Source organism: Drosophila santomea, chromosome 2R, assembly GCF_016746245.2.
Source record: "Drosophila santomea strain STO CAGO 1482 chromosome 2R, Prin_Dsan_1.1, whole genome shotgun sequence".
In the NCBI taxonomy this organism is placed as follows: Eukaryota; Metazoa; Arthropoda; class Insecta; order Diptera; family Drosophilidae; genus Drosophila; species Drosophila santomea.
The window spans coordinates 17658098-17676772 of NC_053017.2; the positions used below are offsets into that span (position 1 = coordinate 17658098).

General features: G+C 42.9%; 1 protein-coding gene across 2 annotated transcripts; it reads right to left on the minus strand.

Moving 5' to 3' along the window:
• Positions 1-996: 996 nt before the first annotated feature.
• LOC120445278 lies at positions 997-18376 on the minus strand. 2 transcript variants are annotated; one of them, XM_039625577.1, is made up of 6 exons: positions 17768-18376; positions 8713-9760; positions 3726-3959; positions 3246-3485; positions 2422-2901; positions 997-2254 (listed from the first exon to the last, which is right to left on the minus strand). In XM_039625577.1, the coding sequence occupies exons 2-6, from the start codon at positions 9709-9711 to the stop codon at positions 1409-1411; spliced, it is 2799 nt and encodes a 932-aa protein (XP_039481511.1). In that variant the 5' UTR covers positions 9712-9760; positions 17768-18376; the 3' UTR covers positions 997-1408. The 2 variants fall into 2 exon arrangements, with proteins under 2 accessions (XP_039481511.1, XP_039481512.1); XM_039625578.1 differs by lacking the exon at positions 17768-18376 and adding an exon at positions 15674-15689.
• Positions 18377-18675: the final 299 nt, after the last annotated feature.

The window sequence follows — 18675 nt, forward strand, 5'->3', positions numbered from 1 at the left end:
CAATTCATATTTAAAGGGAAAAATGCATATTGCACAACATTTTTTTTCAAATTGGTTTGTTGGCGGGCTTGGTATTTTTCATGTCTTTCAATGTACGTAATAAACCACATCTTACGTAAACTAATTCATCACGTTACGTAGTTTTCATCAACTCTTATAAACGTAAAGATCCCGAAAATGAATCTTAAATTTTTGTTGCCGTTGGTAAATAGTAATTAATATAATAAAAAGGGATCCATCTGAATAAACAACAAAACATGCATAAAAACTAACAAAATTTTACTATGAAAGTTTACTTTATTTGTTATCTGTTTTCATCATTTTTGTTTTGCCCTTTATGTGCTTTACATGTTTGTGATTTTATTTGTATTTAATTCTTTTACTTTTCCTTATATGCGTTTATAAATCGAATACTCCAATTTCCTCTAATGATATGCGCACCAAACACATTTTCAACTGAGCGCAATTAACAGAAAACTGAAAATACACTCAAAACCAAAATTTTTACTAAAAGATTTTTATTTATGTAAATTATAAAGAAGAAGGCAATTCAGTTGTATACCACGGAATTTTAAACGTTATTCAGCATCAATGCCCGATTAAACATAATTTATAAAGATGGATTTGTTCTCCTCTTTTTTATTTTTGATTTCTTAATTTAACGCTAATATAAGATTTATATTTTATATAATGCCATTTTTTACTTTGTATGGAATAACACTTAATTATACATTCATTTTATATAGTTTGATTTCAGTTGTAATCATAACAAAAAGAAAAATTTCTGTGCATCGTGATTTGAAAAAAAATGTATATAAAACTCACTAAGGTACAAAATTATAGAGTAATGCAATTTGAAATTGTCTGAATGGGATCTTTAAGTAGTAGTTCTTGTCTGACTTTCATTGTGTTTGTTTAAGAGTGTGCCGTGTGGTTTATTTGTTGATTCCTCTGTCGTATAGTATCAAACCACTGAATACTTGTCCATATAAATGATTTCGTTTAAATATTTATTTATATATAGAATTATATATATTTTATGCTATATAATAACTATGCAAGTTCTGCATATATGCATGTTGCGCTTCATTTACCATTCTTTTACTTGGATATTTTCATTTTGTATTGTTAACACTCATAGTTTCGGGAATGGGAGCAGAGTTTAGGAAAAGTACAAAAGTATACATGGTTTGTCCAAAGCTTTCTTGTTTTAGTTACTTTTTACTACACAGTGTGTATATCGAAATGATACAGAATACGACCTAATAAGAATGCTTCTCCGCACGCATTTGGAATAAAAAATACAAAAACAAGTTGAACTTAACTAAGTTGAAGTACATAAAACATTACAAGATACACCACAACTTCTAAATTCAGCTACACTACAATTTGTTGTTTGATTGGAGATTTATTCACTGTCTATGTTGAGGCCCACCCGTTTCTCCTCCTCCAGCATGGCGTCCAGCTCGTCCGTGAGATTGGCCAGCATATTGCCAATGTCGTTCAGAACGTTCACCGACACTTTGGGCGGAACGCCATTGTTGATGGCCACAGTTGGAACAGCTGCTTCCGGCGAACTTGCCGGCTCCACCGCCGATCCTCCGGGATTCGACATATCCAATGTGGGTGAGCGCAGGTGCAAGGCACTTCCTCCACTGGCCGTGCTGCCCATGCTTTCACTCCGCGCCAATGTGGCATCGTGCAACGAACTGGAAGATTTCAGCGAATGGAACGAGTGCGCTATATTCGCGATGGTGTTCGTGGAGGAGGAGCTGGAGCTCGAGCTGGAGGAGTGCAGGTGTGCGGGATGGCCGCCGCCGCCGGGTACATTATTGTTGCCCGCTCCGCCGCCCTGCAGCTCCTGGCGATTGAGCAGCCGCTGCTTTATCGTCCCGGTGTTTTCGTTGGCAAAGGGTATCGTGTCAATCGAATCGATGCTGGAAGTCGACTTACTGTCGTGATACTTCTCGCAGTGTATCTCCGCCGTTGTCTGCTGAATGGTGGCATAGTTGGCGTAGATCGGCTGCTGACCAGTCCCCGCACCCGCCTGCTGTTGCTGCCAATGCTGCGCCGTGTGGCCGTAGAACATGTGCTGCCCCTGCTGCTGTTGGACTGCCTGCTGATGCGCCTGCGCAGCCGCTCCCGACGGCACTCCCTCTCCGCTCAGCGTGCGGGAGTTGCGTATGCTGCAGTGGCGTCTAGGTGGCTCAGGCGCTATCTTCTTGCCCGTCAAGGGACTGCCGCTCATATAGTTCTGTAATGGAAGACAGTCATTAGTTGAGAAGAGTTCCAAAGCTGAAATCCACGGTTGCCACTTTTGTTTTCTTGCTATTACAAAAATCCTTATAATTGTGTTCCTCTATAAACAGCGATGGCAACCGCAGAGAAGTGTTCTTAATGATCCATGGAACCGTAACTCACCGCTCCGCCCTCCACACCGCTGGCCGCACCGTACTCCGCCGCTGCCGCTGCATTCATGTAGTGGTGGTGCTCCAGAGGCGGCATGGTGTTCAGCACCGCCCGCTGCAGGATGCCTCGCTGCTGGCGTGGCAGCGTTCCACCGCCCTCCTGCTCGTAGAGCAGCTCCCTCGTGGCATCGTTGGTGGGTGTGATGTCGCCGTCGTCGTAGGATCGCCGCCATCCAATGCCTGGCGCATTGTTGCCCAGGAGACGGGCGGCAGCCGCCTGCTGCTGCTGCTGCTGATGGAGCAGCTGCTGGTGATGATGCTGTTGCTGCAGTGTGGCCGCTGCAGCCATTGCCGCCGCAGCCGCCGCTGTTGTGGGCGGCCCAAAGTGGCCGTAGTCCGTGGTTGTGTAATGGCTGAAGGTCAGATGGCTGCGCGTGCTGTTGTCGTGGATGTCCTCCAAGGATTCCAGGCTCTTGCCGCGCGGCTGACGAACCTGCAGAAAAGGATAAGCGGCTTGTTAAGTGGTGCAACTTTTTGAAATTAATGAGGCCAGTTTTTATTCCACTTAGCCAAACAACGAAAACCATGAAATTTGTAAAGGGAATATCTAAAACTCGTAAATCCTCTATTGTCCAGTTAATAACATAAATAAATTATAGAATTAAAAATTTGCATTTCAAAGTAATATTTAACTAAAATGGAAATTTGTAAATCGACGATGTTCGCGATGCAGCAGTTAAGGTAGCTCGTGGCCAAAATGTCAGAGGGCACTTGAAAGTTCAAGGCCAACGGGCTGCTACGCTTTTTAGTTGTTTTAGCTGAGAACCAAGTGCCCACCTTAATGAGCACCACATCGTTGCCCGAGCAACACTCGTGGTTGCTGCCCGTGCAGTAGTAGGCGTCTCCGTTGGTGAGGCTGCTGTTGAGGCAGCTGCTCCCGGATGGGGCAGTGGCATTCTGGACACTGCTGCTGGTGGCATAGATTTTCGTGTCGTCCCACGAGACGCGGGTGGTTGGCACATAGGATGGCGTACTGGGTATGGGCACATTGAATTGCCAGGGCTTCCGCTGGTACTCCTGATTGGTCACCATTCCGATGGGGGGGAAATCATACAAAACAAATGAACAAAATAGAAACAAAACAAGTTAGTGGTAACTCAAAATCAAATGAAATCAAATTAAGTTAAGGCAAAGAAAGAAACAAACAAATACAACAAGAACTTAAGAATGTAAGCTTGCGTAATGTGAAATCCTTTCATTTACTGGAACAATCTTTTGCATCCTTGGTGTTCCACTGTATATAGAAGCACTTCTCACCTGCTGTTGGTAGGCATTGGCGCCGCCTGGGTTCCACTTTCCGCTAATGATGTCCTTCACACGCTTGATGGCCAGCAGTATCTTCTTTTGGTGGCCCAGCTTGACAATGCCAATGTCCTCGAGATCCTCCCAAGTCACTTGGGTTACGTCGCGCACCGTCTTATAGTTCTGCTCCAGTAACGGCTGAATGTACTCCTCCAGACGCAGCAGCTGCAGCCATTCCTCTATGGATCCCTGCAAATCGGAGGGGAGATCGGAATTGAGACGTCATTATCGTTATATTTTATTGGAGCCAGCTAATCGCATTTGATTCATGTTATGTCCAGAATAGGGAACACAGATCGGCACAGACTACAAATTGTCCGTGAACTAGTTCAGACCTCGCTGATAAAGGGGGAATCGAATGGAATCGTATGGAATCGTATGGAGTGGGTTGTGGGTTGGATTGGGCTGGGTTACATACATATAAGGCTGTTACTGCGCGGCTGGTGTCTCTCATGATGAGCCTACCCAGCCGTCGCTCGTCGTCGTTCCAGCTCTAATCAGTTGTAATTGATAAGATATGACATAAATCGCGTCAAAGCACAGGCATAAAGAAACGAATAAAAGCCAAAACTCGTTGCTGTCGTCATTAAACGGTAGCAGGCTAGCCCCACTCGTAACCAAAAGTCGCTATATACCCACAGATAAAAAAAAAACACATACGAGTATGCGATGCAGTCAAAAATCGTTGGCTTCACTGAAGTGCGTGTAAAGCTAAGTTTTTCATACATGCGTACTTTATGCTCCATGTACGCGATGTGTTAATCAGTTTTCTTCGTTTTTTCTTCATTTTTTTTTTGGTACTATGACTGCCTGCTCTTTTGGCAGCTTAATTGCTGTTGATTTCAATTTAATTAAACGCCTTGTCTTCTGCGAAATGTGATGTGATTGCTGGGAGAGTCTCACCATAGGAAAATTTCATTCAAAGCTTTTGATTGCTAGAATATCAATTGAGCTATAGGAAAGTCAATCTTATTTAAAAGTATCTATTCAACATGACATCAGCGGGGAATAAGTCTGTTGCTTTCCTTACGTTACACCGATAATTCAATTAAGCCATGTACTATTACCTATGCATATATCATCCTCCATTTTATTTTGGAAATATGCCAGTAAAATTCCAATTTTAGAAAGCACATATTGCCATTTGGAAACCGTCATTAATACCACTCTTTGGCAAAGTAGGTATGAAAATATTTCTTGATCTCGAGCTTCGTTGTTCAGTTGTTTATTTAGAGAACTCTCCACAGAGGAATGCCACTTCAAACACTATTTTAATGTATGCCTCACAACTCCGAAGTGAATGTCGCAGCAAAACAACAATAATGACAAGCCCGCAACTCTATAAGACCCATATGCTAATAGAAATCCTCCAGTCTCGGCCAAATGGGCGAAGATCTCCAGCAGGCACGACACCATATATTATACTAAAACTTTAACAAAATATTTATCTAAATAACAATTTGGGTTTTGTTCGTTTTTTGGTGCTTGGTGGCTGGCTTCACTATGAGTTTGCTTCTCCGAAATCCATTAGCAGGTAGCATATGGTATGACACTAAACAGCAGCGGCAGCCATCATTAGAGCAGGCAAAAACGAAAAAAAACTGGTTTTTGAAAAGCAAATCGCTGACCAAGAGACAAAAACAACAAACTGTACGTACTATGTACAACAAAAGTGAAAAAGCGTCAGTTCAAGCGAATGCGTCAGTCAGAAAACCAAATAACCAAAAATAATTTTGGACCTTACTAACGGACCGCGAGAAAAGTAGGAATATATAAGCCAACTTCAGCGCCTTCCGACCCTCAAGGTCGTTTCGTTTGCTGGCTGATTGTGGGGCTCGCAGCGGAGATTGGCGACCGTTTAATAACCTTTTCCTTCCCGCGCTCACTTCTCATTTCTTATTTCTCAGTTATTTCGCTTTATTTCCTTTTTCGCCAAGATAAAGATGTGTGTGCGAAAAAAGAAAGCCTGCTAGTGGAGGCTGCTGTAGAATGTTGGCTAATGAGCGAAGTGAGCTCGGTTTTTTGCTCGAGACTCGCTCGTTATGGGTGATGTAAGTGAAGGTACACGGTAACAAAAAAAATTGGCATGCTATTAGAACTGTTCACAAGAAATATTAGGCAACGGAAATATCTATCTTTAGGAGCTAACTATTTCATTTGATACAGACATATGCAGTCAGAACTGGTGAGACTAACAACTAAACATTCACAGAGTCTGTTAGTACTTAAGTTTAAATATACAAAATAAATCACTTTGGCATTTAAAGTCTTTTCAGTAGTTTTGCAGTTTTTCATTAGTTTTCTTATATTATGTACCTTTTATTATGTATTATTAAATTTTCCAGTGTCTTGGAGCCCTACAACCGCACCCCAAAAGACAAAGAGTGTCTCGCCCAAGATCAACAAATAAGAAATATCGAATGGAGCGATAAAAGAACGACAACAATACGGGTAACTCGACCACAAAACTTGGCTAACTTGCGAAAACAGTCACGGCGCGTTATATAAACAGCAAAATAAAATACAAAAAAAAAAACAAGAAGAAAAAGGAATGCCGAACAACAAAAAGCGCAAAATTCTACACAGCTAGTAAAATATTATCGAGCATTTTTCAGCTGAAATACAAAACCGTCTGTGAAACAAACAAAAAACAAGAGCTCATACTGAGGTCATACATGATTTGAAAAATTGCAGCTAAACAGCATGGCAAATCGCTTGGAAAAGATCCGAGGCGTTGCGATAATGAAACACCACCAAAATGGAGGTTATTAGATGGAGCAAAACTAGCAATTAACCGAAATCGAACGGAATGTGGCACAAGTTTGAGTCTGAGTCTGAGTCTGAGTACGAAATCCGTTGAATGATCGATAAAGGCGATAAATGATATTTTCTGTATTCGCTGCGCCGGCAGGTGGGCTGCAATATAGCCAAGTGGGCGGGGAATGCAGTTATACACCCATAAACTCAACTATATACATATGTATCTATATATATGTATCTATATATATGTATCTATATATGGATCTGCATGATGAAATGAATCAGTCGAAGCTGCAGTTAAAGTTGAAGATTATGGCCGTTGGGTGTTAATCGGCTCCGGAATGCAGCTCTCCGTGAATATGGAACTCGTGCCACGAATGTGTATTTGGTACGAGTTATAGTCAAACAATTCATGTTAATTTATGGAGGCATTTTTCAAACATTTTCATTTTTCGAACATATTTGGAGCATTTCTTCAAAGCCACAGCATTGACTTGGACTTGGCTCCGTTTCCATGAATAATTATGTTGGTCAAGTAGTAAACTTTGAACCGATTCCTCGGTGATATGCATGTTTCGCATCTTATTTGGTATGCATTTCCATATGCACAGCGTGTTGATTTTATTCGGTGTTAGTCATTCGACTTGAAAGCGTTGTTTAGGGCCAAACGTGAAATGCATATTGATAAGACCTCAGGTGGTTGCATTTTGTAAGGCACGTACTTTTCGTACGAATTTTGGTGCAGTTAACTGGGCAAGGTAAGAAGTTAAGTTTGCTGAATAATCTACAAGCTCGAATTCGAGGGCGGAAGTTTGGCAAGTAGTACCCTATATGCAGATGGGTTGTTATGGAAACAGTCCCCAGCTCAAATATAAACCTGTCTATCCCTAAAAAACAAATAAAATGCATTAAAATTGAACCAATTGAACTTGTTATAAACAAGAAGCAATTTAACTGCGGAAGTTATTGCGAATCCAATCAGATTCTGTATCTTTTGGACTCAACAGTTTGTTCACCTGCGATTACGCGATTCAAATCCATTACTTCTACGCCACGAACTCGAATGGAACTTTGAATGGCATTTCACTGAATGAGCATTGTTGGCCATCATCCTAGTCATTCAGCTGGAACCTTGATCTGCCAGTTCGATTGGCTAATGATCGGCTTCGATCCGCAGAGCAATTATCTGCGATGGAGCAGGTTGCTGCTGCTATTTCAAGTTCAACTTAATGTCACCACAGAAATCCGCGCGAATGGACTTTTAGTTTGTATATTTATTCAATTTGCTCTTCGTGTTTTTAATGAATTGTTGATGGGAATTAATGTGCGCATATTTAATAAAATTCCTTTATTAAAAAAAAAAACAATTTGAGCTGACGGCGCCGTTTTAAGTTCTCTTTTTCTCCTTCGCATGTGGGAAACAAGTTTATTTTTTCTGCTCACTCTTTTCTGCCTTTTTGCAAATGCTTATTTAATGAATATAAAAGATAAGCCGGTAACTAAACAAGCAAACAGGGAAAACGGCAAAAAGAGAGAGAAAAGGGTGTTGCCGGCCACAATTAATGCCAATATGGCAATTTGCCAAGCTCGCAGTTGTGTGTGTGTGTGCCTATCTGTGTTAACAATGACTAAATAAGTTGCTCTACGTGATTGCAGGCCAGCGTTCACAGTAGTTGATCGCTAGCCCAGCCATTAGTTTTTAATCTTTATTGTATTCCAACTTGAGCGCTAATGAGCCACTTCCTTTCCAATCGATTTAGGTTGTACTTTTCCTTTCCCTATTTGAATATCTTAAGCTTTGCCCTTTAGAACTTAAGCAAAATGTGTATTGTTTTCCCTTTTAACAATAATATTGTTAGCAAAAGGTTTTCTTTTTGTCAAATGAAATAGCAAAACTTGAGCTGCACACTACTTTGTATAGAAAAGAACTTTTTAATTTGAAAGTAACTGCATCGTTTTCCACCAAAAAGTCTCTACTGTACCACAAAGTGCATCACGACTTGAACTGGTTCTCCACTGATTAGATAGGCAAATATTTGCGGGCGTGCTAACAAACAGAGCTATTTTTCCGGAACTCTCGACTTTATTGTGTAGAGATAAAGTTCGTTTTAGAACTCTTTTGAACGAGTTTACAATATGCTTGGGGTTTATTTATTTACTTAGTTTTTACAATTCCACTTACCGGCACGAAATGCGGCAAATTGTCGAGCACCTGCAGCTTGTCGATCCGCTGCTTGATTCGCTCTCGATGATGCGGATTCTTGATGCCAATGGCGGTGAGATCCTCCGGCGTCATGCGCGCAATGGTGGGCAGATCGTAGCCCGCGGCGATGAACAGCTGGGCGTACTCCTCGTGCTTCATCTCCAGCAGCCAGTCGATGATGAGCTCATCGTTCCGCTGCCTATCCACACTGCCAATGGAGCACGAGCTCACGGAACTGCAGCGCGGCGAGGAGAGTGGAGCACGTATCGAGGCGCCCGACGAGGACACACCCGTCAGGTAGGAGGAGGCCCGACCCGAGTCCAAGCTGGCGGTGCTGTGACGAGATCCAGAGCCCGCCGATCCCGACGAGGAGCCGGGCGAGTCTCGGCCTGGCGATTGGGTTAGATCGATGCCCTGATCCTCCTGCAGGGCCAGCTGCTGGTGATAGTAGACGGCCGCTTTGTGGGTCAGCGGTTCGCGCAAAGTGGCACAGAAAACGGGTGGCGGTGGCACCATAGCAACTCCGGGCTTTCCAGCTCCGGGTGGCTGTGCTCCAACCACCGTCGCTCCACCTCCTCCTCCTCCTCCTACTCCGCCAACGCCAGTGGAAGGGGCTACCGTTGAAGTGCCGCCCACTTCATCCTTGAGACGCAGTGCAACGCTCGTCTCCCGGGGCAAATTGAAGCCACCCTCCTCCAGCGAGGGCGACGAAACGATGCTGCTGCCGCTCATGCTGATCCCATCGTCCGCCTGGTGGTTTTGGTGATGGCGCAGTGGTCCGCTTAGCCGGTACAGCGGTATCGACGGCTGGTGGTGCGGATGATGATGGTGGGGGTGGTGCTGATGGTGCTGCTGGTGGTGAAGCTGCTGCGGCTGCTGATAGAGATGCAAATCCTGCGGCGAATCCCCTGGTATCGTTGGCGGTTGCACCTTCTTAGCCTGTGCGGTGGATGCATGCGGCTTCAGCGAACGATGCATGATTATTATGCGCCTCTACTGGCCGCCGGGGCCGCAACTTCGCCGACTCCTGTTGGAAAAACACACACAAAAAAAGGGAGAAAAATGGAAAAATCAGTACTGCAGTTGGGCAAATGTGTCCGCCAGATGTGTGTGCCAGAAAACAAGAAATCTGCATAATTGGTCATAGACAGTTTTGATGTTCTACTCTAAAAATAGGGCTTACAACACTGTTTACATGGCGAGTCAATAAACTGCGCCACGGGTTCTTCAACTCCCACTCCCCGCCATCCCAGCTTCATATGTTCATGGCCCCAACCCAACCCAATCCCTGCCCCATTTATCTACTCCACTGCATTACAATTTTCATTCACAAAAAAGTTGTTAGCTTGAAAGGTGGCGACGTGGGAAATACCCATTGCATCACATGATTTAATTAGCTAGATTAATAAATCTTTGCAACTGTGGATTTATGTTACATAGGCTGTTACTTAGAGATTTCTTGAGCTGTTTGGGAGTGCAACAAAATCGCTTTGTTAATATTTTAATATTTATACTCGATGAAGTAAACTATTATAAAGGAACATGGTGCTCTAAAAATTCAATTAATTATCAATATTAAAAGGAAATTTCCCCGAGTTCCCCAATTACTTGAGTTATTTGTACAGATGTTCATATATCTGCTCGATACGCCCTGAATGCCCCCAAAAACCAACACCCATGGCCGTGTTCTAAGCAGCTGCCAGACAGAGACGGCACGAGGTGGTCAGAGGGAGACAGGGCGAGACGCAAAAGGGCGAGGACTATGAGGCTTTGGCTGCGGCACGAGCTGTGTCAAAGTTCGTTGACTGCATTCTGTGGTCGGGTGGACGGCTGGTCGGGAGGGGGTGGGGTAGATTGGGCTGCTGTCTAGTCGGCAGCGTCATAATACACTCGAAAAATGCACGGGCAGACCGCGGACGGGCGAAATCTGACAGAAAGTCACGAACGAGGCCCTCAACATGTCATTAACAGCAGGGCGCAGAAATAAAGCCGCCCGATTTACGGGGAAACAATAAAAAATGCAAAAAACTTAAGCTGCAGCAGCAATTTCCTGGCAATTCGCTTACAAAGTCAGCGAGTGCGCGCCGAGCGCTGAAAATGAAAATGGGAAATGGAAAATGGAAAAACAAGTGTTTGGGAATTCAAAAGACGGCAAGTGCCATTGCCGCTCGACTATCGATAACTGACGGGGCGGCAGCCACCTGTTCGATTGGAGCCTCGCTGCTGCCCGGCCGGCGAGTGCAAATCCAAAGCACCAGGTGTCATAATCCGAGTGGTTTTCCCTTCCCTCACCCACCAGCGCCCAAAAATGTGTGTGCGTGGGTGGCGCTGGAAAATGTGTGTTGGAAATGCTGTGTGGTTGGAAAAACTGCAAAGCGCATAACGGTGGCAGTAGTAAATCTCATTTACAAGCTGCCTTTTTTAATGAATTTTTATGTATGCGACGTGCCGGAAAAATAGGGAAAAACTGCAACCGTTGCAAAAACACCCGCGAAAGAGAGAGAGAGCAAATGCTCTCTCAGCAAGAGAGCGAGAGAGCGAGCGAGTTTTCGCGTAGTAGGGTAGTATATCAACTGCAGCAGCAAATGTGGGTTGCGGTTTCTTTGTGTTGTGTTGTTTTGCCGCCCACACGAGCTGCACCCATGCAACCCCCTTTCCCCGCACCCCTGCCATGCATATACCGAAAACCACCCACCCACCAGATGTTGTTGAACCGTTTCATGCGGCCGGCATTGCAGTTTTTTCCTTATTTAAATTTTTGTCTTTTTACCCCGCGTTTTTGTTATCCCATTTTTATGAGCTACCATTGTTGTTAGGAGCTGTAAGTTTAATTGCAAACATGGAACAGGCAAGCCCCCATACTGCCTCATAAAAAGGGGGAGGGGAGTTGGGGTGCCGCAATAATGTGCAGTGGGAAAAAATACGCCAAATACTACACAATCGCTTACAAAAGCATTAGGTCTTATTGAACTTTTTTCGACATGTAACACTTAAAGTAAATTGTTTAATTTCGCACAAAATCTTAAATGAAATGAAAACAATATTCCCATATATTTGTATGTAAAATATCTTTTAAGTCTCAATCATTTTCTTGTTTACTCTCTCTAAAGTATAAATATCAAATAGTTCATTTGTTTTTCTCAGTGGACACCCCGTACTGTGGGTGGTGAGTAATCGTAATGAGCATAACACTTGCCCTGTCTTTCATGCCCAGCGAATGCCGGCTTTGGCTTTAATGTGTGGATATAAAATCGAAATCAATTTTGAATCTATTGAAAGGGTCTCCCCTGGCGAGTGTTCACTGTTGTGCAGCATAAAAACTGATTGGAAATGCAATTGGAGGCTTGGGACCTTTTGGGTGTTGGCAAATACATAAATACAACAAATACAAAAGGGAAATAGTCGGCTGGCGGGGAGTTGGTGGGTGGTTGGGCTGAAAGATTTATTGATTGTCACACACACACACACACACATATATATATACATATATATACACACACACATATTGATTGATGTACAATGAAGCGGAGTTGCGGTTTTGAAGTTGGCAGCAAAAACGCTGAGCAACTAAAAATAATTATGGTTACACCAGAGCTCTCAACACATCGAGGCACACAGATACAAAGATAGCAGGGGCAACTGATAAATCAGATACAAAATGACCGCAATCTTTATACTCTACGGAAAAGCTGTATTAAAAACTCAATGGAGTTTGCAATCTCTACTGCATATATACAAACTTTTACGGATTTCTTCCCAAGACTTTAAAAGATCTTGGTGTTTTGCTCACTTTAGGGATTATAGAAGTCTGTTTATAGTTCAAAACGCACTAACTGTCAGGAAAGCCAATCTTTGAGAACGCGTGAAATGTAATCCTTTGAAAGATGGCTATTGACGCTTCACCCTTCAGTCGAAAAGGCGACTGAGAAAAAGCGTATTTAATTTTCGCTAGATTCGTTCCTTTTAGTGGCTCGTTTTCTTCTCTTTCATAGCGTTTTTGTCGCTGTCGAGAGCCGTTAAAGTTTACTGGCATGAGTAATCAGCCAAATGGAGCGCAATAAAATGGCAAACGGTAACACGGCCAATCTATCACCAGAACGGCCAGCTCACTGGGCAAACCACCACCCACTGAAACACCAGAATCACCCCACTAACCCCTCCCGCTAGATGGCACATAGTGCGATAGTATGGCATCGTATGGACCGACCGGACCCACAGGAGGTTGGCATCAAATGAGGCGCATCTCAATCTCATGTTTATTAACGCTGCCAGTGGGCGAGAAGTGTGTGCTGGTGTCATTAAGCCAGATAGATAAAGTAAGGTTCCACAGCTGAAAAATAAAACACCCCCATGCCCCCCCATTACCACCATACCATCCTGACTCCAGTCGGCCAGCACTTCATTATTGACAACAAAAGGTTTGTTTCTTATTTATCAGCTGCGGGTGTTTTGCATATGACAAGTTTTTTTCACTCTTTCACTCGCTTTTCCCTTTTTTTTTTTTCTTTTTGTTTGTTATCCCCTACTGCCCCTTATTTTCATTATTTTGCCCCGAAATGCAATGGACTAAGTTCGGTCGTACTTTATTCGTGTTTACCACGCCCGGGTCTCAAGTAGAGAAAAGGTTTTGTACTTAGTAGAATATTCTGTCAAGCCAAACAAAACGAGGGAAAGCTACACACACAGCGAGAAAAACAATCACCACAAATCGGCATCTAAGGTTTTAGGTTTTAGGGGCAAAAAAGTAAAGTACATGCCTGAAACTTAGACGATTCAGTGTGACATGCAAGCAGAAACGTGGTGGAAACTAGGATCAGATTCAAAAAACCCAATATTTTGATCCAGATCTGTACTACGCTGATTATACATTTTGTAAGTGAATTTTGAGTGGATTTGATTTGGGTTTTTCCGCTGTGCAGCAGCCACAATAAACGCGGAGCGACAACAACCAACGACCGCACAAAAGATGGTGTCGATGATGATGCTGCTTGCCTGCTGCTCTTGCTGCTGTTGCTGCTTTTGCTGTTGCTGCTGCTGCTGTTGCTGCCTGCCTCGCGATTCCCTGCCGCCTTAAAACTTTACCATCTCTTGGCCACAAAGGCTGTCGATAGCTCGAGATGTTGATCTCGCAAAGCGCAGAGACAAGCAGCAACCACAAACTTCGACTGAGACTCCAACTCGAAGCTCCAGCAACAATAAATGGCCAGAGGCAGCCGAAACTTGTTTTGCCTGTAAAAGGGAGTTGTCGCTGTTGTTGTTGTTGCTCCGTGTGCATTGTCTCTGCGTTTTGTTTCAGGTTTCAGGCAAACGCCAAGAACAGGCAGAAACAGCGCCATAACAGCTATATGAAGTGAAATGCAATAAGGAGCATCGAGGGAGCTGTATTGCTACCCTGCAAATAAACGATAATGAGGACAGTTCGAGCTGGATAAATGGCTTAGAAAACATCAAAATACCTGCCAAATTGTAACGAAAGAAAAGAAATATATAAATATATAAATATATATATAATATAATTTAATATTTTTAATATTTTTGAAAAAGAACTGTATGACTCCTTCTGCACCTAAGAATCAATTTATAGTTTGCATTTATAGTTTTCAATTGCAAATTAAACTTGAAACACTTTGCATTTCCACTTGCTTGATGGCTCTTATTAAACGGCATTTCCAATAGAATATATTGCAATTATCAGCCATTTTCAAAGTTCATCATTCTTGACAACGGCCCATGCATAAATAATGGTCTCATGGCGGCACCCCATTCCCAACCCCATTCCAAAATCAATAACGCACATGTTCAATGGCAATGGCCAAATTAGGCGGCCATGTTCCATTAGGAGTACCCCATCCCAATCCGTAGATCACGCACCGAATTCCACGCATAACCCGAACCGATATACCTCGTAGTACCCTATTATGGTCGATGTTTTGGAGGAGCGGAATAAAGCTCGTAGGAGGAAAATGCAGCGCTGAAGATGTGTCAAATGTGTGGGCGGGCGGGCGGTAAACGGACAGACATACGGACAGGCGGACGGACGGACAGACGGATAACTTACGTGCAGTTTAACGGTTAATGCAAACGAAGACGACATTGCGTTGCGCATATGGCATGTAGCACAGTCAGTACAGGAAAAATGAAGACAGAAAACAGAGACGGACCAAATACGGCGGACAGGCACGTAGAGAAATATACTCCAAGTCGTACCAAAAGCGGCCATCAATTCCTTCTTTTTGTACATTTTCTTATATTTTTTGTTGTTTTATTTTTTTATTTTTTTGTTGGTCAAGAAGAAAGGGGCAAACAAGTTGTAAGGCGAGCAATGAGTGCAGACAAAAGCAGTTGCAAGACATGAAGAAGAAAGGCCAGGGAGATAAGTGGGAGGTACACAGGAAAATTGTGGATACTTTTCAAGTTTGATTAGACACTTATAATGTCAGAGATGACAAGACATGACCCCACCTGGCAGTAGTATGTCTGCAATAAAATCACGCGAACCTGAAACTGTCGAATCGCTAACAAATATCTAAAGAATTCGAGTAATTCACACATCTACATCTATATCACGACTTTTTATTTAATGTCGTATTCACATATTGGGCTATAACAAGCCATTAAGCCTATGTAACGTGTCTCAACCGTGAATATAACTTTTTTGGCAACTATAAACCTTTACCCTTATACCAATTTATTTGGTTTAAACAACTTATTTTCTGTGTAGCCATTAATAATGGAGGGCAGTGCTCAGCGTTTTACAGCTACATTGAACTTTTTGAGACGTTTTTTGAGGCACTTGCCCCGTGCCCCGCCCACCGCCTACAATTTTCGGCGAAAAATCGTATGCGGCTTACTACTACGCACACACACACTACGAAACGTAGTCACACGCACACATGCGTACGATTTTGCAGAACAACTGTGCAAAAAATATGCAAATTACCATGTTTAAATGATGAATTTCTTCGAGATTTCGATGCGAGACGAATGATGACACTTGAAATTCACATTAATAGCGATTTTCACCAAGATACCAATTGATTTTTCATACGAAAAATGCTGTGCAAAAATTTCTTTTTACGTTAACACCAACACACACATGCACGCACACACACACACACAAGCGCGCGCGGACATATACCGAGCAGAAAAGTAGCTGTATGTTGAGAATTGGAGAATCGCAGACCCCGAGCGAGAGGAGCCCGAAAAAAGAGAAGCGCCGACGACCGCAAGCCAAAGCGTATTGAATCGCGGCTCCAGCATTCGAGCATTAAAGCCAGGTCCGTAAAATCCGATTGGAGTCCGGAGTCCTCGAAGTTACAAGTGAGAGAGACAGAGAGAGCGGGCCAGCTGAGCGAGCTCCAAAGGAGAGCGAATGCGCAACTTGTACTTGTACTTGTCTTCCCCTGCTCCCTCCCCCCTCACCACACGCAATCATTCGCTCGCAAGGAGAGTAAACCATTTTTCTCGGCGGCCAATTTGTTGCAATTGAAACAATAACAATTCCGCTGGGCAATTTGTTTCGGGCCTGGCAAATTAGTTAGTTAATAAATGAATGAAAAGGGGGACGGGGCAAAGAGGCGGGGAAAGAGAAATGGGAAAACAAAGCGTAGCTTCAATAAGCAGGCACAGGCATTATTCCCTAAAGTGGTTGCCATTGGCAACGATGGAAATGCACTCGGCACAGTGGAACCGCTCACTCTCCTGGCTTCAAACAACTCAGCTGAGTGGGATTCCAAACAAACTTATGCAGAAGCTCTGAGGTACCAAAGGATGTTTCAAAGTTATAAACGCCCACTGTAAGATCTACGACTTTGTATGACGTCTAGGATCAATAAAACAGATGAAATATGAAAGATTAAACAAATGCAGTTAGGCTTCAAAAAGATACAGCCTTATTCTTACGTTCTATGTTCATATTTATAGAAATACCATCAAGTTGTAAGATATTAATAGATCGTTCAACTTGGTTTACTTTTCCCTCGCAGCGAGAAGATTAATGAGCGGGAGTGGGGACAGCAATTGATAATCTTCTTATCTGTCCCACTGTGCGTTGAATGCCACGGAAAAGACAAACAAACCGAGCACACACACACACACACACAAGCGAATGAAGCAAGCACAACCACTTTTCATGCCGCACAAGGCAATAAGAGAAATAGAGAGATGGAGCCACTTGGGCAGAGAGAGCGAGCGAGGCTCCATCGGCGGTAACTCTATTTGAGAACCGCGCAGCTGCACGCTCTCTCTCTCTCTCTCTCTAATCTGTCGGTGGAGCCATTGCGCCCGACTCCATTCCCCCCACCGTTATTCTAACACTTCATTGGACACTTCAAGTCATTTGATTCCCACACAAATCTCTGCATATTGAGCGCGGGCTCTCTCTCCATCCATCTCGCTCTCACTCTTTTCATTATGGCAAGTGAGTTATGGTTTTTGCGGGTGTGTGTGTGTGTGTGTGAGTATTGCTGCGCTTTCTATTGATTTATATGAGTTTTATGGGGCAATCTGAGCTATAACAACCAAAGAGCAGAAAAATTTACCTAGAGCTCTGGTCTCGATTTTAATTATGGCAAGGGGAAATTATGCAAACGGGGAATTAATATAAAAAAAAAGAAAAACATTAAAGTACAAGATGTTAAGTTTTATTGCACCCCCACTACTCACGACCAGAGTTGTCACGTGTCATTGGCAATGCCAGACACGTGTTGGTTTATTAATTACATAAGCCTAAACAGCGGCAGCTGCAGTCGTGAGTGCCCCACCTCCTGATTGTCTTTTGTTTCCTTTCTTTTTTTTTTGGAAACCCAATTTCCTGCAGATGCAAAAGATGCCGCATTGAATACAAGGCGCAACGAAACAGCTGGCAACCCTCAAAAGTGACAGATGGCGACGCCAACGTCGACGCTGGCAGCGCAGGACGAAGGCCGCATCAAAATAAAAACACAAAAAGAGTTGCCGCCTGTGCGAAATGCACCAAAAACTCCAGAGCTCATTTAAGTGTACATGTAATTAAAAACACAAAGTATAAACTTACGTTAGCAGAAAAAGTTATTATTTTCCAGACTTTTGGCTAAGGTCTCTCCGCCCCTTCTCTTGCCTTTCGAAAAATCACGTAAATCACAAGCGTAAGGAAAGCTGGCACACAAAATGTAAACAATGTAAAACGCTCGTAATTGTTGCTTTTGTAGCTTAATGAATTTCACGTTTTTTATGGCTTTTTCCACAAAAACAGGAGACAAACAAACGGCATCAAACGCACAAACACACATACACTCTCGCACCAAAACTCACTGTTTGTTGTCTTTATTTTATGTCTTTGACGCGCGAGTAAAACATAAAAACCAGATTAATTTCAAGCAGACGAAAATGTTGACGCTTTTTTTTTCGTTGTTTTCTTTTAAGCTGAATTTCTTGCTCAGTTGTTGTGGTCGCGACTGCTCTTTTTTATTTGCTGAGCCGCCATTTTTTTCTGTTGTAATTTGTTGAGTTTTATTTTATAATTCTTTGATATATATAGCACTGTTTTCAAACTTAGTATTTGTAATCACTTTATTTCGTTGTAACATTCGTAGTTGTGTTATAATCCGTTTTTGAATCTAACGACAAAAGAACGGGTTTCCGCAGCGAACGTCCGAACAGCGGAAAAACGAAAACAAAACTTAGTGTGATCGCAGGTTGGTCTTTGTAAAATACCACCTCGATAAATAATAAAACATCGATTGCACACAAAGTATCTAAGTATCGATGTTTTAGTATTTTGGTATTATTGGCGGTTTGAAGGAACTGCAGGGTTTTTATGTTTCCTGTTCTTTCAATTCAGTTTGTAATTTGATTTTTTTTACGTACAAAATCCTAATTATAAAATTATACAGTAAAATTATACATCCCTGGATGTCTTTTGTATTCTGATTTTCAAAAGCGAGAAGTGCGAAGAACATTCTA

Bases quoted from the DNA above. Each gene is read 5' to 3' on its own strand.
- LOC120445278 (XM_039625577.1), bottom strand. From the start codon at position 9,711: ATGCATCGTTCGCTGAAGCCGCATGCATCCACCGCACAGGCTAAGAAG. The intron at 2,902-3,245 runs GTGGGCACTTGG...CCTTTTCTGCAG, and splicing joins ACGATGTGGTGCTCATTAAG to GTTCGTCAGCCGCGCGGCAA. The intron at 2,255-2,421 runs GTGAGTTACGGT...CTTCCATTACAG, and splicing joins GCGGTGTGGAGGGCGGAGCG to AACTATATGAGCGGCAGTCC.